Source organism: Leucoraja erinacea, chromosome 23, assembly GCF_028641065.1.
Source record: "Leucoraja erinacea ecotype New England chromosome 23, Leri_hhj_1, whole genome shotgun sequence".
Lineage (NCBI taxonomy): Eukaryota > Metazoa > Chordata > Chondrichthyes > Rajiformes > Rajidae > Leucoraja > Leucoraja erinaceus.
The window spans coordinates 20,136,783-20,162,723 of NC_073399.1; the positions used below are offsets into that span (position 1 = coordinate 20,136,783).

The window sequence follows — 25,941 nt, forward strand, 5'->3', positions numbered from 1 at the left end:
TTTGGGGTCAAGGATTAAGACCATCACAGTTTGGCCCAGGTGACCTAGTTATACATGACTCGTGTCTTTGTATACATTGGATACAAAAGGTAAGGAATAGTGTCAAGCACATTACGGTGACAAATAATTGTTATGGAGCACCAAGCAGCAGACTTCTGAGTTTTTGAATTTCCTGTAGTTTGTTCTGTACTTCGTGTGTCTCTGGATTGAAGGTGTCAGAAAAAAAAACTGTTTTTATGTTTTTGGGGTTTATCAATGCCACCATGTGGTAGAGCAGCACAAAAACAACCTGCTTCAGGTGAAAGAAGCTGCTCCATTGGCCCAGTAGAGGATGTACTGGCCATAAGCTGACCGTGTTGGACAAGGTATTATAATGTGTTCCGCCAGGATTGAGGATGAAAAGCAAAATATGTCAGTGATTTCTCTCCCATAACTCATACATGTAGTGCTGGGAAAAGGAAATATCACCTTTCACAATTGATTAACATTTAAAATTGCACTATCTTGAGCGGGTAAATTCAAGAAAAAGTTTATTACAATGTGAGTCCAACAGAGAAGAGTCTGAATTTGCTGATTTCTTTTTTTCACAACCTGTGTGTACCTGCTCAGGTTTGTATTTTAGGAGAAAACATTTGTACATTCAATGACATAGCCAGGTGCAAATGAAAATTTAGCAAAATGAGCCATAATGTATCTGCCTCTGATGCCCTCTATTATATTTAGTGAATACATGGTAGATCCAGCTGGGTTCACAATACTGATAATCACATGTTACTGTTTTCTACTTATTAGATTCACTTTAAAATGAACACAGAAATCTTTTCAAATTTAAGGTTTCCCTCTTATCAATGAAGAATTGGATTGTTGCCTGTTCATGTTTAAACACTAAGATGTCTCTTTCAACTTTACTCATTGACCAGTAGGTGTACTGCTAACCTTTGTACGGTAACTTTGAAAAAGGCATTTGGAAAGACCACACGTGTGCAAGTTTGACCCTCTTAACAAAAAAATATATATATTAACATAGAAGGCAATCCAAAGGAGATTCGCCAGGCTCATTCCTGGGATGAGAGAGTTGACATACTGAAAGAGGCTCAACAGCTTGATCTGTATTCCTTGGGAGTTTAGCAGAATAAGGAATTACCTTATTCAAATACTTAAGATCATAAGGGATTTTGACTCTGTGTAGGCTGAGATGTTTTCATTGGCAGGAGAGTCCCAAATAAGGAAACATTGTTGCAAAATAAGGAGGCAATTGTTTAAAAAATGGAACTCTATAAGGTCACTACTCTGCCTCCTGTACTCCAATGAGAACCCTAACCTATCCAGTCTCATAATTAAAGCCCTTCATTCCAGGCAACATCCTGGTGAACCTGTTCTGCATTCTTTCTAGTGTTTCCTGTAGCCTAAGCAATGACTTGCACAGTTGCAACATCATGACCCAACTCCCCTGCCTATGAATAGCCTTTGCTTACAAAGGCAAGCAAGACATGCTGACTTCCCCTAACAATTCCTGCATTGTCATGTGATCAGAAAGCAATCCAATCTCTCCTTAAATCCCAGCCCTCCCTTCTAGGCAACATCCTGGTGAATCTCTTCTGCATTCTTTATTGCTACCATATTTTTTTCTTGTGTGGTGACCAGAACTGTACACAGTACTGCAAATGTGGTCTAAACAATGTTTTGCACAGCTGCAACATGATGTTCCAATTAATTATATGAATGACTGCATAGGAAGGCAAATATACCAAGTGCTGCCTTTACCACCAGTGTCACCACTTTCAGGGAGCTATGGACTTGCAACTCAAGGTTCCTGTACATCAACGCTCCTGAGGTCCCTGTCATTTACTCAAGATGTCCTACCAGAATTTGCATCATAGGCCTGAGTGCTAGGTACAGCACAAATGCTGCATTTATTCTCAGTCCACGTTTATCTGTGGGAGGAAAAATCAGGTAATGGATTTGTTGCTCATAAATACAAAGAGCTTGGCTGTGTGTGGATATGGTCAGGGGTCAGAATAGGTCATGGCTGCTGTAATGTAAATATCGAAGTAAACTTGGCTCTATGTGCACTGCCGACACTTGTCTGGAACAGAGACGACCAGCAAATTGGACACCAGCAAAACATTATTCGTAGAGCTAGGGGAGTCCAGGAAAGGGGAAAATGAAACAATATAGAGCAGAATGTCACATTTCCCAGCTTTATCTCAATCTACATTGGAAATTCTATGTTAGGTGTGATCCTAAAACAAAGGTATCTGATGGTATGTCCCCCATTTCTAACAGGAAGAAGGCAGCCGGGCCTAAAAAGATCTGAGACCAAATAACCTCAGTTCATTCCGGCTATGTTCTTATGGCGAAAAACATTGAGACCTAGCAAGGCTGAGCAAATTTAAAAGTGAAATGAGCGCAAGTGCAGTGTAGCATCTCCCCTAGAAGGCCTTCTGGGCTGGCACCGTCATTTCCTGGTTACTGTAATTTTTTTCAAGGTTCTTCATTATTCTATCAGCCTCCCTGTAATGAAGCAAACAATGGGCATTGGACACTCATAAACTAGAGTAAAATAATTTCTAATTATAGTCTTAAAAAATTGGGTTTGGAGGTTGACATCGTTGATCATGGACAGATTTCAGGAGGTACTGAGTAAGTCAGAGGCCTCAGTAACTGGACCATGTCCTTGGAGGTATTCAACCTCTGGAACGGAAACACAGTCTGTGCTGGATCATCAGTAACTAATTTTACAGACTCCTGCATGTGCATGCGCTTCCTAACATTTGCTTGATAATTGGTTGATCAAAAACATGTTTGTAAATGCAGTGGAAGCCATACTGGATTTTTTCCACTCACCTTAAGCTTGAATATTTATTGGGTTAAATACTGATGGAGCCTAAACCTTTAATTGTCTGATTATAACTAAGCCAAATTATATGTGTATAAAGGAACAGCAGATGCTAGTATATACCGAAGATAGACACAAGGTGTTGGAGTAACTCTGGGTCAGGGTGGCAGCTCTGGGTCCCGTAGCAGCTGGCAAACACATCCCGGCAGGTTCCCAAACACTCATCTATTGTACATACAGTGCCTGCCATAATGTTTGGGATAAAGACCCATCATTTATTTATTTGCCTCTGTACTGCACAATTTGAGATTTGTAATTTTAAAAAAAGCACGTGTGGTTAAAGTGCACATTGACAGATTTTATTAAAGGGTACTTTTATACATTTTGGTTTCACCAGGTAGAAATTACAACTGTGTTTATACATAGTTTCCCCTCCCCACCATAATGTTTGGGACACTTGGCTTCACTGGTGTTTGAATTGCTCAGGTGTGTTTAATTGCCTCCTGCAGGTATAAGAGAGCTCTCAGCACCTAGTCTTTCCATCATCTTTGGAAACTTTTATTGCAGTTTATCAACATGAGGACCAATTAAAGTCAAACAAGCCATTATTAGACTGAGGAAAACGAATAAAACCGTTAAGAGACATCAGCCAAACCTTAGGCTTACCAAAATCAACTGTTTGGAACATCAATACGCACTGGTGAGCTTACTAATCGCAAAGGGACAGGCAGGCCAAGGAAGACCTCCACAGCTGATGACATAAGAATGATCTCTATAATAAAGAAAAATCCCCAAACACCTGTCCGACAGATCAGAAACGCTCTTCAGGAGTCGGGTGTGGATTTGTCAATGACCACTGTCCGCAGAAGACTTCATGAACAGAAATACAGAGGCTACACTGCAAAATGCAAACCACTGGTTAGCTGCAAAAATAGATTGGTGTAGTGAGGCCAGGCAGGTAATGGGTTTTATTAACAAAACACAAACAAAAGCATGTAATACCGCGTACCTAGTCTAGTGAACAGACACGGCTCCTGTCGAATTGACGAGCGCTAATTACTAATTAAAAGCTCTCGAACGAACCCCCGCGGTCACTTGACAGTGCCGACCAATGACGAGGGTTCTGATTTCCCAGCTGCACCACTAGGTGCTGCTACAATGGCCAGGTTACAGTTTGTCAAGAAGTACTTAAAAGAGCAACCACAGATCTGGAAAAAGGTCTTGTGGACAGATGAGAAGACGATTAACTTATATCAGAGTGATGGCAAGAGCAAAGTGTGGAGGAGAGAAGGAACTGCCCAAGATCCAAAGCAAACCGCCTCATCTGTGAAACACGGTGGTGGGGGTGTTATGTCCTGGGCAAGTATGGATGCTGAAGGTAATGTTTCACTTATTTTCATTAATGATACAACTGCTGATGGTTGTTGCATAATGAATTCTGAAGTGTAGACACATCCTATCTGCTCAAGTTCAAACATGCCTCAAAATTCATTGGCCGGCAGTTCATTCTACTGCAAGCCATTGATCCCAAAATTACTGTTAAAGCAACAAAGGAGTTTTTCAAAGCTATAAAATGGTCAATTCTTGAATCCAATTGAGCATGCCTTTTATATGCTGAAGAGAAAACTGAAGGGGACTAGCCCCCAAAACAAGCATAAGCTCAATATGGCTGCAATACAGGCCTGGCAGAACATCACCAGAGAAGACACCCAGCAACTGGTGATGTCCATGAATCGCAGACTTCAAGCAGTCATTGCAAGCAAAGGATATGCAACAAAATACTAAACATGACTACTTTCATTTATATGACATTGCTGTGTCCCAAACATTATGGTGCCCTGAAAAGGGGGGGGGGGGACTATGTATAAACACTGCTGTAATTTCTGCTTGATGAAACTAAAATGTATAAAAATGGCCTTTATTAAAATCTGGGGGGAGGGGGAGGAGGGCAGGGGAGGAGGAGGGGGGGGGGAGAGAATTTAATAGGAACTTAAGGAGCAACATTTTTACACAAAGGGTGGTAGGAATGTGGATCAAGCTGCTGGAGGAGGTATCTGAGGCAGGTATTACCACAATGTTCAAAAAACATTTGGACAGGTACATGGACAAGATAGGTATAGATGTATATTGGCCAAATGCAGGCAGGTGGGTCTAGTGTAAATGGAGCATGCTGGTCAGTGTGGGCAAGTTGGACTGAAAGGCCTGTTCTTGGTTCTTGGTTTCTTGGTCCTCCAAAATATTCCAAATGGAATTTAAACTGGAGGTGGTGAAGGGAGGGGTGTTGCCACGCTCCACGACTCTATGGCTAAAAAAAATGCTAACTAAATGTTCAAATGGTTAAATTGTAATTTATAAAACCGCTGCTAAGTTAAATTAAGTTGGAATTTAAAACGCAAGTTATATACTAAACTGAAAGTGTGAGCCAGCTGATATCTGGTCTGCCCTGCTCCATTACCGTGGTAGGCAGAGAGCTGGCACCATCATCTTCACTGACACTTATGATGACATATGAGTTTCCAAACACGACATTGAACCTTAACCAGTGCCAATCCAGGACGGTCTGTAGAACTTTAACAGATTCAATGGAATGAGCTCCCGGTAAATGAACCAGGAGCTCATGTGAAGATAATTGTTGATTAACCTGACCACAAACATCTGTGTGTGGGGGAGGGAGACAGCAGCCTTGCCTTGATGCCACTTGCTCAGGGTTGCTGAATTTGTGCTCCAACATTATCAGAACACAGACATTCTGACCAATGCCAGGTGGCCCTCATGTGGCTTCAATTGACTGATTTAGATGGTCAACGTCTGTTTATTGGCACAGAACGCCAGTGGGAATTAGAGAAATATATGTTTGCATTTTACTGTTAAATTTACTTCTCCCTTCTCTCGTTTCCTGCAATCACCAACTCATGCTGGATCATTTGTTACCTCGCTGAGGTATGTTGCCTGTGAGATGAGACTGCATATGTGTGGGCATGATTGGCCCCAAAGTACACTCACATCAGTGAGGCGTTGAAGCAGGAGCTGGCACATGGGTTGATAGGGATGAGTTTGCTCTCACTGGGGCAGTCACTTAACTTTCTGCAGATTAAATTAAGGACAATCTGCAGAAATCCGCCTCACCCGTCCCGATGTAGTGCAGCAGCAGCGCCTCGCCTGTGGCCCCGTCGGTCGCCAGCCCGGCCAGCTGTCCGACCTTTGGACCTTCGCTTACCGCCGACACCACCACCCCTCCTTCTCATGGCTGATCATGAGTTGGATGGGGTGCTGGACTTTGTGTGCGACGTTGCGCGGGCCAAAACTCCTCAGCTGGCCCGCCGGCTGGGCTTTGTGTGCAGTCCAGCACCCAGACCAACTCATCATTCACCAGCCACGGCCGAGTCGGTCAACGAATAGCCATCGGGAATTTGTCCCGCATTGTGACCTTTTGTCCCTTATTTGGGAGTGAGAAAGTTGGCAACCCAGTGTGTGTGACTGTGTTGATTCTCGTCACGATACCTGGCAAGTGGCCCTCCTCCAAGCTGTCGGTTCATCAGGCTCAGCTTCACTTGATCATCTTTCAGATGCAGCTTAGCAAATGTGCGCATTATCTGTCAACAAACAGCACACAGTGGATTACAACCAGCTGCATGAAACCAGAGCAGGCCACGGAGAGTGCAGAATTTAAACATCCAAGTGCCCACAAAAACAAATCAGACCTCGGACAGGAAGAAATGTGTTTATTCTCCAGAGGGACGGGAGTGCTTGAGCATGAGGCCTTTTTGCAGTGGGCCATGAATTGTTTACTGAGTGGAGCTCTCTGCACTGCTCTATCAAACACCCCAATAACAGGGAGATGCAAAGTAAAGCACCCTCTACATTGTCCCATTGCCGACTCACAGAGAGGGCGATCATGTCTCTACACTGTCCCACCAAACATTCCCAGGGGAGGGTCAGCACGGGTTAGATTGGGTGAAAATGTCTACGTGGAAAGTGAGAACGGCCTGTTGGACATTCACCTGGTCTTGTGGACCCGCTCAGCTTCATAGGTCATGTAAACAGTGACGTGGCTATATTGTGCTCAGCAGTGGAGGCCTGTGAATGCACCATAAAACAACACGGCCTCCCAACAAGGCTGCAAAAAGCCAAGAGAGGAAGCTACAGCAATGGAGAAACCAAGGTTGTCAAGACTTACCATGAGCAACAACTTAGCTGGTACGTATCATGGTAAAACCGGGTGAAGATCACCTAAAGTGATTTACCATTACCTTGGAGAATTCTCCAACACCTTTCCACCTGTCCACCGCTTCAGGATCATTCCTCTGAGGTCAAGCTCTGATGGAAATGTTCAGTAAATAAGCCTCATCCAGGGACCAGGAGAACATTAGATACAGATTACATTTCTCTACGCCATCCCAGCAAACACTTTTAGGACATGTCAGATGTAGAATAAAGCTCTCTATGCTGTCTCCAGACTAAAAGGAAGGAGGCCAAATCAAGTGATATTTTTATGACAGAGGTAGAGATAATTTTGATTATTTCTGGTGTCAAGAGTTATGGGGAGAAGGCAGGACATTGCAGTTAAGAGGGAAAGATAGATCAGCCATGATTGAATGGCAGAGTAGACTTGATGGGCCGAATGGCCTAATTCTGCTCCTATCACTTATGAACATGAAAATGCATCACTGGGGCAGCATATTCCACCCCTATCTCACTAACGCTGTGGGATTCTGTGTCACTTTAGGGGCTCACCTGGGACACATCTCTCATTGACAGGCAGCTGACTGCCATTCCCATGCTCTGGACTGGTTCTCAGATACAGTTTCAGATAAACGTACATCTCTAGATCTAAAGGAACCAAGCTGCCACTGTAGTCAGCATAATGCACAGACCTGGAATCGCACGTACTGGCTGATGTCTGACTCCAGCATCTCAAGCAGTGTGTTAAGCACTTTCCGGTTGGGCAGCCCAAGAATGCCCTGTAAACAGAAGGAGGGAGGACACCATTTTACTTCATGAGGGAGCAAACAGGAAACATATCATCTACAACGAGGCAGGACCTGACGTTCAGGCTGCAGGAATTTCTAAATGCCATCTGGCGAACAAATCTGCTTTTTGAATAAAGAATCCGATTTCCAACTCACTGCCTGGTACAGTATTGGAGTATTCTGTTCAGTTCAAGTCAAGTCAAATCACATTTATTTATATAGCACATTTAAAAAACAACTCTCGTTGGCCAAAGTGCTTTACATTTGTTATAAGAATAGTATAAACAAACAAACTACATACATATATACATATAGCCCTCGCTCAGTGGACGTCAGGAAAGGCTTGGGAGTATAGATAAGATTTTAGTCTTGACTTAAAGGAGTCGATGGAGGGGGCAGTTCTGATGGGAAGGGGGATGCTGTTCCACAGTCTAGGAGCTGCAACCGCAAAGGCGCGGTCGCCCCTAAGCTTCAGACAGTAAACTCCTCACAGGCCTCTGAGAATTCCAGTTCCCAGAGTTTCATGATTCCCCTCCTGACCGGATGAACTCACTTGCTGAACCTCAAGCCCCAAACCAATCCTAACCCCTCACCGGCCCTAAATCAATTACAATTCCTAACATTAGTCTTCCTCCAAACTATTACCCCAGCTTCAAAGCTACACCTCTAAGTGAAGACAAGGTTAGTCAGTTCAGGAGATAAATTGGCATACAGTGATGTACAGACACTGCAATGATTGAACGGAGCTTTGCTCTGTTTACAATCAGTACTTTTCGTCTGGGAGCTTATGAAGACTGTCTGTGATACATTCTGATTCTCCCCAAGGTTAATGTTCCTATTCACAGGAATAAACTTCAAACCAAAGCACATCGGGGAACTATCTCACCATAGAGATGACTGCTCTTCCCCGGGACAATGCGTCATTATCTTCCAGCTGCCTAATGAGGATGAAAACAATAAATTATTCTCCTAGAAAATTAGATGTTTGGGATGGGGTTGGGGTATGGTGGGGTCAGGATGAGGGATGGGTTGCGATGGTGTCAAGCAAGTGTAGCTAGGTTGGAGTCTCAGTTCAAGAGCACTTCAGAAATAGTGGGATTGTGTGTTCGGATGGACTGAGGATTGGTTATAAGAGGGAAGCAGAGAGTGAGAATGAAATAACCAGTGGAGTCCCAGCTCAGTTCTTTTCCCTCAATTACATATGATTTAAATTAATGGCCCAGAGGAGGAGACTGTGATGTATCCAAGTTTGCTGATGACATGAAAATAGGTGGAAAGGCATGTTCTGATGAGCAAAATGAGAATTCTGCAACTCTATTTGGATAGGTTGTGTGAGAGCACAAAAAGCTAGCAAATGGAAGTTTGACATCATGCGCTTCAGGTAAAGGAATCTAAAGATGGACTAATATCTAATTGGAGCGAGATGGCAGATGAGCCAAGCACAAGGAGGTCTCGTCATGTTGGTGCAGGGCTCGTGTAGCGAGTGGTTCAGGAGGCAAATGACACGGCATAAGACGATTGAAGTAGAAGGCAGAAGTAGACGGAGGTCATTGCAGGGAGGTCTACAGTCGACAAGTGGATCACTTAAAATTGTAGGATTCCTGGACCAATATTGTCCTGTCAGCGTGAAAAAAATGGTAGCAAGTCCAAGGATCTTTTATGTCAAGGGATATTGAAGGTTGAGTAAAAGGAAAAAAACAGGAAGCACATGGCAGGTGTAGGAAACTGAAAACACTGGAGATTCTTCAGGGGTTTAATAAGTGCAAAGAAGGAAATAACGGGGCGGGGAGCACTGTATCACTGGCAGCAAGACTGAGGAAAATCCCAAAGCATATTATTTATGTTAGGAGCAAGAGGATAAATAAGATGAGGATAGCTCCCCTGATGGACCAAAGGGATTTTATTTTTGCAGTTTTTATCTTTTTGTATCTTGTAGAATTTATATGTAATTGATGTTTTTGTTTGGTGTCTAAATCTAGTTTAGTTTAGTTTTGTTTATTGTCACGTGTACAGTGAAAAGTTTTTTGTTGCGGGCTATCCAGTCAGTGGAAAGACTATACATGATTACATTGAAGTCGCCCACAGCAAATAGATACAAGATAAAGGAAAAACGTTTAGTGCAAGATAAAGTCCAATTAAACTCTGATTAAGGATAGCCCGAGGGTCTCTAATGAGGTAGATTAGAGGTAGCTCAGGACTACTCTCTAGTTGGTGACAGGATGGTGATCTATGTGCCTGGGATACTGCTGCAAGGAAGATTTCATGTACCTCAACGTACCTGTGCATGTGACAATAAACTTGACTCGACGTATAAAAGGGAAAACTGTGTGGAGCCAGAAGATGTGGGTGATGTCTCAAATCAATACTTCTCATCTGTATTCATTGTGGAGAAGCACATTGTAGTTGAAGATTTCAGGGAGGAGATGGGGACATGTGTTCTTTGAATGAAGATAATAGATTATTAGATGTTTTGTGTGCCTTGAGGTGGGCTTGATGAGATGTATCCTTGGTTGCACTGGGGCCCTGTGATAGATTGTTAAATCTGCTGGCCGCAGGGGAACTCAGACAGTAGACATTAGAGGTCCAGAGAGGGTAGAAGGCCGTTCTGTGTAGCCCAAGAGGAGGGGGTCCGCCTAACTGTCAGATGAGAGTGAGTTTAGGACCATTTTTCTAGAGCAATGTTCCACATGATCAGGTTGTCTGGAGGGCCTGTTTGGTGTTGCATGCATCCTCTGCAAGACCTGTACCACAGATTGCAAAGCCCACTCTGATTATAGAGCTGGTAGGAAGGAAAAACTTTGGGTTAATTTAATTGCAAAAAGCTTGTTAAGGACTCACTCTTCAACATCATCCCACACACCCCTTTTCATGCCCAGCATATTCACAATCATGGCTGCCCGGCGAGACACAGCCTGAACACAGAAAGCAAAGGGTTAATTTATGCATCATTATAAAGTCAAAGAACTATGCAGACAGGAAACTGGCCCTATGGCCCAACTTGTCCATGCTGGCCATAGCATTCTAGGCTTGTCCCATTTGCCTGCATTTGGCCTATATCCCTCTACAATCGTCCTACCCTTATATTTGTTCAAATATCTTTTAAAAGCCATTATTATATCCACTTCTACAGCTTCCACTGGCAGTTCATTCCAGGTGCCGACTACCCTTTGAGTGAAAAATTACTCTTAAGGTCCCTTTTAAATCTCTCCCCTCTCATCTTAAGCCTATCCCCTCTAGTTTTAGAATCCTCTACTCTGGAAAAAAAAAACTATGAGCATTAACCTTATGCATGCCCATATGATCTTGTACACCACTGTAAGGTCACCACTCAGCCTTCTATGCTGCAAAGAAAAAGACCTAGCCTATCCAACCTCTCCTTATAACTCAAGCCCGCAAGTACAGGTAGCATCCTAATGAAACTTTTTTCCACTCTTTCAATTTAATGACATCCTTCATATAGTTGGAAGTTTACACTTCTCTCAATATCTTCCCCAATAAAGCCAAGCATACCAAACGCCTTCTTCACCACATTGTCCACCTGGCTCAACACTTTTAGAGAAAAATGGACCTGTACATCCAGATCTCTCTGTTCTATAACACTACCACTTACTGTGTAAGTCCTGTCTTGGTTTGACATACCAATGTGCATTCTCATGGGTGGAAATCCTGAGGGGGGATGGGGGGGGATACGTCCCTCCCATGTTTTGAGAGGTGGGGGATAATTCCCCCTCCCCATGTTTTGTAATCCGGAGTTTGAAATTTGGTGGAAAAAAACAATTAAAATCTCCGCTTGTGGGGGTATTGTTAAGCGCTTGTTAAATATCTCTATTAACATCGTATTAACATGATGTGTCACCAATTATGTTTTGACCTTCAAGTATTACTGAAGGTATTCGCGGAGAATTTCTTAAAGCTGTCTGATGCGGGTACTATTACCATTTGAACTAATTGGATGTATTGGTGGACGGAAAAGATTTAAATGGGTATCGGATTTAAACGGGTCACGTCATTACGGGCTCCGGTCGAACGGGTTTCCTGACTGGCTTGCAGGTAAGTACCTCATTCACGATCACTCACGTTATTTAGTATATTTTTCCCATCTCTCTCTCTCACCCCTCCAAGGTTGGTTCTTCTGTTTACATTTATTTGCTTCAGTTTTATTTGTTTAAGTGTTATTAATCACATTGTAGCTTTTGAAAGATTTCAAGCGGGTATCAGACGCTTTCTAAGATTTCAACATCGAGGAGCTCGCAGTCTCGGATAGAGACTGATGTCGGGAAGCACCAAAGATGCACGAGGTTCAACCTGGGGTCCGATCGCCCCGGCGCGGGGAGCTGAGACCCCCCCCCCGATAGGGGAGCTTGATTGCCCCGGCACAGAGGGCCCGACCGCCACCTACGGGAGCCAAGATCGTCACGTCAATGGAAGGCTCGAGGCCCCCGACCGCGGGAGAACAAAGAAGGGAAGAGATTGAACTTTTTTTTCATCTTCCATCACAGTGAGGAATGTGGAGGAGTCAATGTGGAGGAGTTTATTTTAAAATGTATTTTATGTGTTTTTTTTGCTTTTTATTGGTATGACTGTATGGTAAATCAAATTCCTCTATGTTGCAAAACATACTTGGCTTATAAAGTATGATTATGATATCCTTCCATACTGTCCAATTTACCACACAGATTTTGGTGCCATCTGCAAATTTACCAACAATGTTTACTACACTATCATCCAAACCATTAATGTAAATAACATACAACACCAAACCCCAGTGGCAACTCTACTGGTTACAGGTCCCCAATGGGGTCAAGGAAAGAGCGTTCTGCCGTGGCCCTGTTTTCACCAATCTTTCTACCTCCACGCACAAGAAGCACAAGACAGACACCATTGCATGCAGATGGCGAGAAGTGTGTTTAGCTCTGGCTGAACAACTTCTCATTGTGTGTGGACTCGATAAGAAGAAGAGGTCCCCAATCAGAAAAAATAACCTACACAACTACCCTTTGATTGTTTCCTGCAAGGCGCCTTATTTTACAATAATATCCCTTTGTTCGTGATCCTGCTGCTTGTGAAACATCTCAACATCTATGCTGTCAACCCACCCTTCGGATCTTATATGTTTGAATAAGATCACCCCTCATTTTTCTAAACTGCAAATATAAAAAACAAAACGGTCTAGCCTCTCCTGAGGGGACAGTCCCTTCATTCCAGGAATGAGCTGGTAAATCTTGTTTAGACTGCCTCCAGCCCTTATTTTTTTGGGAAGGGACCAAAACTATGCACTGTACCCCAGGTGTGGCCTCACCAACAAAGGGAATGTTGTGTACAGGTCCACAGATCCCCGAATGTGGCAGCACGAGTGGGTATGGTGGTGAAAAGGGCACAGAGGATGCTTGGCTTCATCGGCTGAGACAGGGTAGAAGAGCAAGGAGGTCTCGGTAAAACTTGGTGAGGCCACAGTTGAAGTACTGTGTACTGTTCCGCTCGTAACACTATAAAGAGGATGTGACTATACTGGGCAATTGTTGCTATCCAGGCCTTGTTCTACTTCCCCTTTTCCCAATCTATCACCATCTAGATAACATATTTTTGTTTATATAGAGTCACTGAGTCATAGAGCAGGGAAACAGGACCTTTGGCTCAACTTGCCGACCAAGATGGCCATCTCTGCTAGTCTCACCGCCCGTGTTTGCCCCAAATCCCTCTAACTCTTTCCCATCCATGTACCTGTGTAAATGCATATTCAATGTTGTTATAGTAACTGCTTCAATGGCAGCTCTCTCCACATGCCCATCATCCTCAGTGTGAAAAAAATGCCCCTCAGGTTCCTATTAAATCCTCCCCTCTCACCTTAAACCTATGTCCAATGGTCATTGCTGCTCCTAAAGCTAAATGGATAACCTCACATTTATCCATGTTAAACTGCATTTTGGAGATAATACGCATCGTTTCCTCATCATCATTAGAGATGTATAATGAGAATAGCTGGGACCAAAAGAGTTTGGCGGCACTGGGCCTGTACTCACTGAAGTTCAGAAGGATGAGGGGTGGGGGACCTCATTGAAACTTACTGAATAATGAAAGGCCTGGATGGAGTGGATGTGGGGAGAATGTTTCCACTGGTGGGAGAGTCTAGAACCAGAGGGAATAGCCTCAGAATAAAAGGACATACCCTAAGAGATGAGAAGGAATTTCTTTAGTCAAAATCAAAGGAATTTATTTTGTCAGAGGGTGGTGAATCTGTGGAATTCATCACCACTGACTGCTGTGGAAGCCTAGTCACTGGGCGGAGATTGACAGATACTTGATTCGTAAGTGTGTCAGGGGTTATGGGAAGAAGGCATGAGAATGGCGTTGAAAGGGAAAGATAGATCAGCCATGATAGAATGATGGGCCGAATTACCTACTACTGCTCCTATGACATATGAACTTATGAACAAAAACTGAGCGTGGCAGTACCCCACTTGTCACTGCCTGCCAACTAAATATGAATCCCTATGAATGAATGAATGAATGAATGAATAAGTTTATTGGCCAAGTATTCACACAGCTTCCTTAACTATTTAACTAATAAACACACTAGACAAATGAAGCTTACACAGTAATACTACATTACAAGTGAAATCCTATTTTTTAAATAGAAACCTAACTGTTCGGTGGTAAAAGCATATATGTGAAAAGTACAAACTAATATTTAATCTTGCTTTGAATCTGGTGGACTCATTCATGAGGAAAGTGGGTTTGAGTGCAAGATTAACAAATTCAAGCTTTTCACGTGTGAAATCAACATGACAATAGACAATAGGTGCAGTAGTAGGCCATTTGGCCCTTCGAGCCAGCACCACCATTCAATGTGATCATGGCTGATCATCCCCAATCAGTACCCCGTTCCTTCCTTCTCCCCATAGTCTTGAGGGAGAGGTTAAGATTGAGAAACAGCCCCTAATTTTTGAACTACAATATTTAGGTATGTTACAATATTTACCTTCAGCAGCGCTGCAGTTCTGCCACTTGCCGTGTGTGCGCGATTTTGGCGCGTTTGATGGGGGGGGGGGGGGGGGGGGGGGTTAAAACGCGATTTTCTCTTACCTTGTCCTGGATTATATTTTGTCGGAGTCCAAGCATTTGCTGAAGAATCGTTCCAACTGCCGTTCAGTGTCTTTTTTTTTAACAAATCGCCCGACAATTTCAATGCTGGAGTCATTTTAAAACCAGCTTCTAAAGCCGTAAACGCCGACAACGGGGATGGATTTCATGTAGGTGACAGGTAAAAGAAAGTTGTTTATTTTTATGTATAAAAGTGTTTCTTAAGATGCCTTTAGTTCACATTTTAAGTTGCGAAACGGTGATTTAGTCCCCATACGAACCGGCATGCTGATATGGGGGTATAAATCACCACAACCTCAACGTTCCAAATGGTCCCGTTACAGTAAAACCCACTCACAAGGTGATTTAAATGGCCATTAATTTACAGGTATTAAACATTAAATTATTTCCATTTGGTCTATAAATCCAAGACAATGAGATTTTAAAAACATGTTTTATTGTGAATTCTTGTGTGAATGTTATTTGGACACTTAGGCTATTTAAAAATGTTAATCTATTCTTAAGAAATTGACAGATGTTTAGATCTAGTAATTGAATTTTGTAATTAGCTACAATTAGGTAACTAACTAATTATATGCTTTAATTTCAAGTCATCCAAGTAAGATTGTTTCATATTTGTTTCAGAATGCTTCAGTCTATAATAACTGAAAATTTCCTTCAGTTCTCTTAATTGTTAATAAAGTTATAGGCTTTTGACTGTCCTCGATCACAGCTTTTGTGTTCAGTCATTGGAAAAGCAATAGGGAACAAGATGCTTATTTCCGAGTATGAAAATGGCCATAACTTTGTTAATACTGAATATATGAAAGTGAATTAGGTGTCAAATTAAACTTATTTTTATGCTTTATCGGATGGGATAAATTACAGACTTGATTTTTAAAATCTCAAAATTTTGTAACATTGCTACAATATTGGTAATGCTAATTGGTTTATAGGATCACGTCATTCACTGTACAAACTCACAAACAGGCGCAATAGCCAGTTTATCTGGGTTGTTAGCTTATGAGTTAAAATGAACATAAAAACAGAATCACCCGGTCGACCGATTTGGGCTTTTGCTGGGGTAATGTTGCACAGACAGCAAGACACTGTGCTGTATACAAATCAATCATCTTTACTAATGTATAATCCCTGGCACTCAGTGTCAGAAAGGGGTGGCTTCAGACAGGAGCCCAACATCAGCTAAAGTATCCATTACATTATCTGATGGAATTCTGATAGAGGAGCAATGGATAGAGTTTTCCTGCCTGTCTATAGCACGGTCCACGTTGTGGTGAAGTGCAATACGTGGCTCATTCTGGGACAGCTGATGTTTACTGCCCGATGCTGCAAGTCACCAGGAAACCTACATATCAAGTTCCTTACCACGACTGGGTCTTGCCATAGTTTTTTCATCAGCACACTAGCCACAGCGTGGTACATATTAGCTTCCACAATGCGCTGTGTTCCAACGACGACCAATAAATCTAGTGCCTCTAACCGATGCTGCAGCCATGAAACATTAAAATGATTTTGTTAAACGTGCAGAATATGAAGATTAAATGAAGTAGAGCCTGTTGTGTTGGTGTGTTGTGTGGGAACAGGAGGTTCCCATCCAGTGTCCTACCTGCTCCACTTTTCTTTTAGCTGCCGAACAGTGCTCACTTACAAACCTTTTGATCACCTTACTCTAGAACAACCAACTGCTCCCTATCCTGAAACCAAAGTTTCACAGGGGAAATGTTCTGGATTTCCAGAACCTTTCGTCTGAAGAAATTTCCTGATTTCAGACTTAAACAACCTAGCTTATTCTACTCCTAATGCCCCATCAAATCCCTCAACCATCTAAAAGATCTCAATTGGATCACCTGTCTGCGTAGCACGTTTGAGGGGCTGCTTGTAACTTGCGAGTAACATAGGAAATCTTGTGGAAGCAGAGGGCGTGGCTGACGTTTGTCTTCAATGGAACATCATGGCCAATGCTGAAGAAGATGGAAGTGATATCAACGAAGGGTAAAAGTAAAGAGATGATGATCCTAAATTGGTGAGCTGTGGCAAGGTGTGGTTTATCATTGACTACTACACATGTTATGGTGGGTGAAGAGCCTGGTGGCTCGTGCCCATGCTCTCTCCTGGAATATTGTGAAGCAGCGGTTCTGATTTCAGGCGGGATTTATACAACGGGATAGATTGCATCTAAACCAGAAGATGTCCAATGTCCTTCTGGGGAGGTTAGCTTCGTGGGGGTACTGTGCGAGAGGTGAACCCTCCTGACTGGCAAACTAGGAGGAACCCTAACCCTGGGATAGTTGTGGAGTCCTCTACGCAACAGCGGCAGGAGCTCGCTTTCCTAGTACTCATCACAACTGTGTGTGTGTGTGTGTGTGTGTGTGTGTGTGTGTGTGTGTTTTTTTAAGGGGCCTGAACCCCATACCGGTTGTTCGTCATTAGGTGAACATCAAGCTTTCAACCCCACCACAGCGTGAACTCCTCCCTCCATTTCAGAATCTTTAACTGCCTTTCCCCATACATCCATGGCGCCAGTCCCTCTCCCCACAACCACCAATTGCAGTCCCTTGACCACCATTCATGTAGCTCCCAAACTTTAATCTGCATTAATATAAATCCTAATTCCTCGAACACAGAGCACAGAGCTGTACAGCACAGGAACGGGCCCTTTGGCCCCCAATGTCCGTGCTGATCATGATGTCAAATTAAACTGATCTCTTCTGCGTGCATGTGATCCATATTCTTCCATTTCCTGCACGGCCACGTGCCTATCTTAAAGTCCCTTAAGTGCCACTATCATATCTGCTTCCACCACCTTCAGCCTGTTCCATGCACTCATCACTCTGTCAAAAACTTGGCTCTCTCACCTTAAAGCTTTGCTCACTTATCTTTGACATTTCCAGTCTGGAAAATAAAACTAGGAGGAACCCTAACCCCGTCTACCCTACCAATGCTCTCATAGTTTTATAACTTCTATAAAACAAATTTAATGCTTCAGGTTTCTCTCTCACCATTGCTCTGCCGGACCTGTGAATAATGTTGGCATTCTCTGGTCTTACTTCAGATGTGTTAAGGCATTATATCACTTTATCTCATCATGATCTAGATATTTTCCCCATGAATTGGATACTTCTAGAATATTGATAGTTACATTATTTAAAGTCGCTCAACTAAAGGAAAAGTCATGAAATCTGCTGACTAACCTTGTAAATACGAGAGGTTTGGATCTGTTTCAGGAGAACTTGGATTATGAAAGTCTTATATATCCTGAGATACCTTATCACCACATCCAGTGCCTGCAAAATGGAAGAGGAAGCTAATCTTTTACTTTCTCCTTAACATTTGCAAAGATCTCTCACCCCAAGTTTAATGGTGGGTATGCTGACCAAGCGATAGCAATTTGAAGTCTCACCTTGATTTGAGACATTGCAATATATCCGGCTGGCTCTAACTAATAAATGAGACTGAAATCTGTTGGAATTTCATCAGACAATCAGCTAGGCCTCTACCTCTAGTAGTGATTACCACTCACTGCAGACCCAGGACCCAAGGGCACTGAGTGCTGATGCTCTCAAATTGTTCAGATCTCAAACAGATGCTGTCTTGTCTATTGTGCTTTGGTTGGTCCTTTATCTACTGTGCAAGATATTGGGTGAGACTGTACCTGGAGTTTAGTGCGCAGTTCTGGTGGCCATACTCAGGGCCCTCCTCCACCATTGAGAAGCGACACCTCTTCTATAACCCAGAAGCTTAGAAAACTCCTCATTGTCTCCTTATCCACCGATTGGAATGGAGCTGATTCCTGGCAAAGGTCTCCACGACTTCTCTGAACCCTCTTTTGTGCCTTACTCACTTGCGCTCTCAATCAACCTGGGGCGGATGGGGTGAGCTCTTTCAGTGAGGATTGTAGGGAGGGTGACTGTTGGGTTTGAGGACGAGTTTGACCTTCTTAAAGAGGCAAGCATTTTATGAATCACGTACCAGGTTCTTTTGGTAGGTGTGACCGGCGTAAAGATAGCTCATGATGTATTCAATGGCGTTTTGATCATTTCTGTTTAGGTAACAAAGGGAGGCTGCAGCATGCACAGGGATCATGTCGTTGGAATGAGGAGTTGTCATCAGTGTTGTCAACAGTAAATGCAATTTCTCCTTTGCTTTGAACTCCAGGTTCTGAAAAGACAAGGAAACGTTGTGCGATATTCAGGAACAGGCTGGAACATTTTGCTATAAACCAGAACTTTACAACTCAGAAGAAGCTCATTGTGTCTGCCCACCCCTTTCCCTTCCACTGACACTCATATTATTAACCTTATTGCATCCTGGAGCTCAGAAAGAAACCTTCCTTGGACCTATGAAACAATTGCAAAGCATTGGTGAGGAGAGTAGAGATGGGGAAGGGGAAAGTGGTGTAAGGAGTAACTTGATTAAGTACCCAAGGGAGGGAGAGAGATAAGGACTTGTAGATGGAGTTACTGGAAGAGGGGTGCTGCTGTTCCACTTGTGAGACAGACCTTGTTTTTACAGAGCCTCAGTGACAACCTTGGGATGTTCCGTGGTAATTTAGTCAATAAAGTGCCATTTCTATCTTAATATAAGAAATGCAAGAGCTGATTCGTTACCGGAAGATCCAGAAAATAGCAGTGCAACCCTGACCAGATCATGTACTTCCCATTGTTGATTAAGGGATAGCCATGTGAAAAAAAAAATCACCTGCTCTTCTTCCTGCCATGAACAGACTCCTTTACATCCTAATAGCCCTGTCACACAATACAAGTTAATTCCAAGAGCTCTCCCGAGTTTAAAAAAATCAAACTCGTGATAAGCACGGAGAATGAACGTCGGAGCTCGGGGACGTCTCTTACCGGCTCGTAACGCGAACAGCAGGTACTCGGGGAGACTCGCTAACGGCAGGTAAGCACGGGAAGACTCGTGAAGATTTTTCAACATGAGCCCCAAGTACCGACGAGTGGCCATTACTGTAAATCTCCGAGTTCGAATCAGGGCAAACTCGGGAGAGCTCTTGGAATGAACTCGTACCGTGGGACAGGGGTTTAAAAGCCTCTTCCTTAAAAAGGCATCACCTACACAGGTGGAACATTATGTTGCAATTTTAGACAGCACTGGTTCACCTGCACTTGGGAGTATTGTGTGAAGTATTGGTCATCACACTGCAGCAGGAGAGGGATGTAGTTGTACTGGAGAGGGAGCAGAGGAGATTCACAAAGATATTGCCCAGGTTGGAGGACTTTTGTTATGGGGAGTGATTGGATAGGATGGCCTTATTTTTTCCCTGGAGCGAAGGAGGCTGAGGTGTGGCCTGATGGAAGTGTATACGATTATGAGAAGCATAGATAGGTTAGATGATCAGCATGATAGCCGAGATGAAGACAAATGGCAGAGTTCAAGCTGAGAGGTAGGAGAAGGGAGGAATCTTAGGAATAGGGTCTTCTCAGAGAGTGGTTGATGTCTGTAATGTGTTTCCAGAGGAGGTGGTAGAATCAGATACAATCACTATGTTTAAGATGCATGCAGACAGACATGTAGGTATTGAAAGATATGCTTAGTGTAGAGGGGCAAAAAGATGGGCAAGGACTTGGTGGGCAGAAGAGCATGTGCTGTATAACTCTATAACTCTCTGACTATGAATGAGGACCTCCCTGGTACATATCCGGTGTTTGTGGTCATATTTCTGGAGTAAAACTGAATCCTGTTGCCAAACCAAAGCAAAGCCCAAGTGGACTGTGCCACGTACCATACCTGGTGGTCGGGTGCAAGTGACAAGTCCCGCAGTGTATCCCTCAGAATCACAATTAATTCTTCCAGATGTGTGCCGCTTGACCAACTCAAATGATCGACAAATTTTGTTATCAAGTCTTCATCCCAGTATCCTGAAGAGTAAAAATGACTGTGTAATACAAGTGGTGCCTCTGTCCTCTGCTTTCCTCACACCACTCCTGTTTGTTCCTCCCCTTTATGGGAGGAGGACTAGTTATGGACAACAGCTTCAGTCACACCACAAGCCCCAATACGCTAGTCATAGTAACTCATGTTATCAAACTCACATTATATTTTAACATGGTAAAACGTCGCAGAGCAGTAAACAAACAAACTAACTCTGATGGCATGCCTCAGAATACCGTATTAAGGGAGATGTGAGATATTGTTTTAGGAGCACGTTAATAGCATGGAAGTGGAGGTTTAGGAAGGGAATCTCAGAGCTCAGGATCTTGATAATTGGAGATACAGCTGTCAATAGCAAAGTGATACGATTGGGGATGTTAAAGAGGCTGCAACAGGAGGAATGTTTGGGCGCAAGGAGATAACAGTGAGAGGGTGGAGTGAGGCCACAAGTAGGTTTGAAGAAAGGATTTAGATTTGATAATCTAGGTAGAGCTGGGTCGGCAGCCCATGTGGGTCAGTAAGTGCAGGCCTGATGGTGAAACGGACAGTGTGAATCAGAGTGGAGGCACCAGGTGGCACAAATCCGACAGAGGGTATTACAAGGGCAGCAGGTTAAGGATAGTGGCGACATTACTGCTCTAATTATGTAGATCATAGTTTTGTGCTAAGTTGATCCATGCACTAAAGAGTGACCAGTACCAGGAATCCCAGGTGAATTTTCTCCCAAACTTATAGCTGTTAAGCATAATTCAAACATCAGCTGGGGTCCTGATTGGGTCCAGCTTCCTCTCCGAGGGTCCACACTGTGAATATGAGGATGACCTGAGCAGGTTGGGCTAGAAATTACCCTTCCCCACGATTCATCCCAGCTTCCTTCATTATTCACGACCACAGACATTTACAGCCCACTCCATGCTCCGTACCCATATGTATTCTCATAAAAAAACTCCCACCCACAACATCACTCCATGTTCTCGCAGGGACCCAGAGCAGCTCACCAGCCCAGGCGGGTGTGGCCAACAGCTGAATCGCTGTCAGTGGGATGTTGAGTGGAACAGCAGTCCTGTATTTGAGCACTCACCCAGCGTGACCAGAGCCTTCATCGTCTCACATTGCACTGCACAGTCTTTATCGGTCTGCAACTGATGCAAACGAATGGAAGGCAGTTTAACCAGTTCACACCCAGCAGCTCAGACACACACACACATCGCAAAGGTGGGGCCAGGGAAAGCGGGGGAGCGCTGTCTGAAATTCACACCCGTGATGAACAGGAAGATAAAAGACGGCTGTGTGTACAGTAAGTCCTCTAGAGAGAGCGTGGAGGGGGGGAGGGGGAGGGGAGAAGGGGAGAGGGGGAAGGGGGGGGGGGAGAAGGGGGGGGAGAAGAGGAGGGGGGGGGGAGAGAGGGGGGGGGAGAAGGAGGAGGGAGAAGAAAAGAGGGGGGGGGGAAGAAGGGTGTGGGGTAGTTTTCCTTGGTTCTAAAAACTCCAATGAGCCAATTAAAATGCCTGGTCAGCAAAGGAGATTGTCTACGGCTGCCCTCGACTGCCTATAACTACATTGCGATCCCACTCCATTGCACTACGAGTCCAAAAGAAACATGCTGACCAGTTTTTACCACAAACATTTTTTTAGCATGCGAGTATGCGGGAACTTCCCTCGAGCATGACCGGCTTCGACTAAAAAATTACCGATTTTTAAAAAGGCAACATATTTTTGCGGGAACTTCCCTCGAGCATGGCCGGCTTAGACTAAAAAATTACCGATTTCCCACTTTCCCACTTTCGACCATTAGGGAGAGTGACAAAAACCTCCGGGAACCTCACGGAAACCTTGGGTGGGGCGCAAGGTCTCCATAGGTTTCCATTCAGGTTTCCTAAGTGGGACGGGCATTATAACCTCCTAGGACCATGTGTCGACCATGCTGCGAGTTTGAGTCGAGCGCAAACTCTTCTAAACTCGCTAATTAGGTTGCCGCTGTGGGTCAGGCCCTTTAAGATTTTCAAAAGACATTTGGATAATGTATTGGAAGGGTTTAGAGGGTGCTTCCCAATGCAGGCAAATGGGACAGGTGCAAAATGCCAACTTGGTCGGCATGGACAAAGTGGGAGGAAGTGCCTGTTTCCCCGCTGTATAGTTCTGTGATTTTATTGTTCTTCTCCTCTTCCTCGCCCCTTCCTGGTGTTTTCCCAACTCGTACCCTCCCTTCTGCAGTTTGCAGGCCCTTGTCAGTTCCTCCATCCTCCTATGCCTCCCCCCCCTCACTCTTATCCTACCCTCAAGCCTCATCTGTTATTCTATTTGCAAACCATCTAGTCCTCTGGGTTAGATACAAGCCTATTCCTCACTGCCAGGTGTTACCCTCCAGTCACCTTTTGAAGATAACCTGTAGATGAGATGAAGGTTGCAGATGTGAATACGTACTGTGTTATGGAGAGCAGATATTATCTCCTTATTGTTGCAATTAAGGTAGTTCAGAGCCTGTTGGAAAAAGCACACTGAAATAACAACTCATGATATAAAGCTGGGCTTTATTTATTTATTAAGTTAAAGATCATAAAGTTAAACATTGCAAATGCAGTGTTTATTTAAAATGGTGAGACATTTTGATAATGTTGATGTTTCCCCTGGACAAAGGACTTAGAACCAGGGATGAGTACAAAAGAAAGGCCATTTAAGACTGAGATGAAAGATTTCTTCACTCAGGGGAAGGTGAATCTGTACAATTCTCTCAGTCAAGTAGAGATTGATGAAATTCTGGATCAGAAGGGAATTGGTGGATATGGGGATGGTGCAGGGAAATAGTGTTGAGGTGGATCAGCCATGAACTTACGCTATGCAATGACAGGGCTGAAGGGCCTTCTGGCTACTCTTATTCCTATGGTGGAACAGTTTAGAGCTGGCAAGCAGTGTGTGTGGTGTAAACCTCAGTCATCTGTATTTGTGTCAGTTCTGCATTTCCCACTGGAAGTCATCACGTTCAACCTATCCTTAGAGTATTAGGTTGAATTTATTAATTTATTACGAAGCAACAGTGGTAGAGTTGCTGCCTTACAGCACCAGAGACTTGGGTTCGATCCTGACCGTGACTGCAGTCTGTACAGAGTATGTACGTTCTCCCTGTGACCAGGTGGGTTTTCTCCGAGTGCTCCAGTTTCCTCCCACACTCCAAAGACAGGTTTGTTGTTTAATTGACTTCCGCAAAATTGTAAATTCTCTCTAGTGTGTAGGATAGTGCTGGTGTACATGGTGATTGTTGGTCGGCATGGACTCTGTCAGCCAAAGGGCCTTTTACCATGTTGTATCTCTTAAATCTAAAGTTTAAATTTAGATTGTTGTGCATTACCACTGAACACACTAATTCATCAATTTAGTCTGAGCACAGCACTATTTACCACTACATGACAGCAATTCCTAAGGTGTCTATTATAATGAAACTACGGACTCACAATATTGTATATCCATCATATTAACCCACACAATAGTTTGTTTTACAGGAAACAATCTAGTTTATGAAATGGTACCCATTGATATTCAGGGGACAAACCCATCCGATACTGTACAAGCACACAAATACATAGAGCAGTATGTATATTATGGAAAACAAACTTTTGTCTTTGGACAGCAGTCAGGAAAAAAAACTACGATACACTCTGAACATGATGTTCCCGTGCAGAGGCCACTGGGCATTTGCAGTGACATCAAACATCTGACATTACCTCCAATTTTACCCAGCGCATGGGGCTGGTGAATAGCTTTCTATACACACATACTGTAGATACTTTAAGAGCTCTACTCAACCTGGACAGCCACCAGAGTCCAAAGTATTTAATTGTTTAGTAGTGTGTATGTGTGTGTGTGTGTGTGTGTGTGTGTGTCGTTATTAGTTTACAATTAATTATTTTTAATTTATTTAAACAAAACGAGTAATTATTTTATTGATACATTTATGTTTTCATTGTTCCCAGATGTTTCCGAATAACCAGCCATTGACAGGCCCTTCCACTTCCCGCTGGAGAACATAGAGTGAGCCTCCCTCTGTCAGAGGCATACTGTCAGTGCAGTGGCCATTTCTGCTTTTTTTTATAACAAAAAATCATTTAATCAATTATTTACAATAATATTTACAGTACAAAATAAATAAAAACAAAACCCACCACCTTAATACAAGTCAAACAAATATACTAAATAAACTCCCATACAACGATATCACCATCCTTATAGAGGATGCATTCCATCCCATGCGGTGCCCAGCGGTCCAGGAAATCCCCCATGGTGCCCGTGGACAGCGTGTAGTCCCTTTCTATTACCACCAGGGTGCGGACGGAACCCCGGAAAAGGGGCAGGCAGCCGGCCCGCGCAGAGCGCTCTTCCACCTGGTGCCGTGACTCGCGGATGGCCAGCTTGGCCAGGCCTAGGAGCAACGCAACCAGGACATCTTCGGCCATACCCTCCCCCTTATACACAGGGTGTCCAAAGATGAGGATGGTGGGTGTGAAGTTCAGACAGAAGGCAAGGAGCAGCCCCTTTAGATAATGGAACAGGGGCTGCAACCTCATACACTCCATGCACATGTGGAACACAGACTCTTCCAGTGGTAGGCGGCTGGTGAGTCTGTGAACCACGAGAGAATCAGGTTGCAAGGGACCCCTCGATGCAGTACCCTCCACCCAGGCCCCAATGAAGAGGGGCAGCCATTTCTGCTGACTGTGCTGCTCCACAATGGACAGTGTTGTTGGGAGCCTCAGGAAGGCCTTCCACAGACCACAATGGAAGAAGCAGGATGGTCCATGGCTGGACAACCTGGGTAGGCTGGACTGCCCCATTACTTCCTTTTCCTTCATCGAACCACATCTTCCATGAACTATCATGCACTGAGCACTAGCACCAGTTACTGAGGGGACTTCCACATGTCAGCCAGGTGAGCATCTGTACCCGAGATGAAAGGTCAGTGAACAGTCCAGAATAATAACTCGTTCACCTCCATTAATCCACTCATATTTTGAAAGTTAAATTTTGGAACTTGCCTTAACAGCATCTTTTCTCTCAAGAACGATGGAAGAACTTAAGCTCTTTAAAAGATCCTAAAATTTAAAATAAAAACGTAAATCACAATGAGGCATTTTGCTGGGTGAATGATTC

The 25,941-nt window shown here is 43.7% G+C and overlaps 1 protein-coding gene across 1 annotated transcript; it reads right to left on the reverse strand.

The window, feature by feature from the left end:
• Positions 1-259: 259 nt before the first annotated feature.
• Positions 260-23,276, reverse strand: LOC129708366 (uncharacterized). Its single transcript, XM_055654057.1, has 11 exons — positions 23,224-23,276; positions 21,881-21,941; positions 20,656-20,786; positions 18,880-19,068; positions 18,102-18,194; positions 16,276-16,395; positions 10,648-10,721; positions 8,696-8,747; positions 7,714-7,800; positions 6,341-6,432; positions 260-2,514 (listed from the first exon to the last, which is right to left on the reverse strand). The coding sequence occupies exons 2-11, from the start codon at positions 21,900-21,902 to the stop codon at positions 2,433-2,435; spliced, it is 942 nt and encodes a 313-aa protein (XP_055510032.1). The 5' UTR covers positions 21,903-21,941; positions 23,224-23,276; the 3' UTR covers positions 260-2,432.
• Positions 23,277-25,941: the final 2,665 nt, after the last annotated feature.

Coding starts and splice junctions, on each gene's coding strand:
- LOC129708366 (XM_055654057.1), bottom strand. CDS start 21,902: ATGAAGGCTCTGGTCACGCTGG. Junction 19,069..20,655: donor CACTTGCACCCGACCACCAG/GTATGGTACGTG, acceptor TTGTCTTTTCAG/AACCTGGAGTTCAAAGCAAA. Junction 16,396..18,101: donor AAACCTCTCGTATTTACAAG/GTTAGTCAGCAG, acceptor TCATGGCTGCAG/CATCGGTTAGAGGCACTAGA.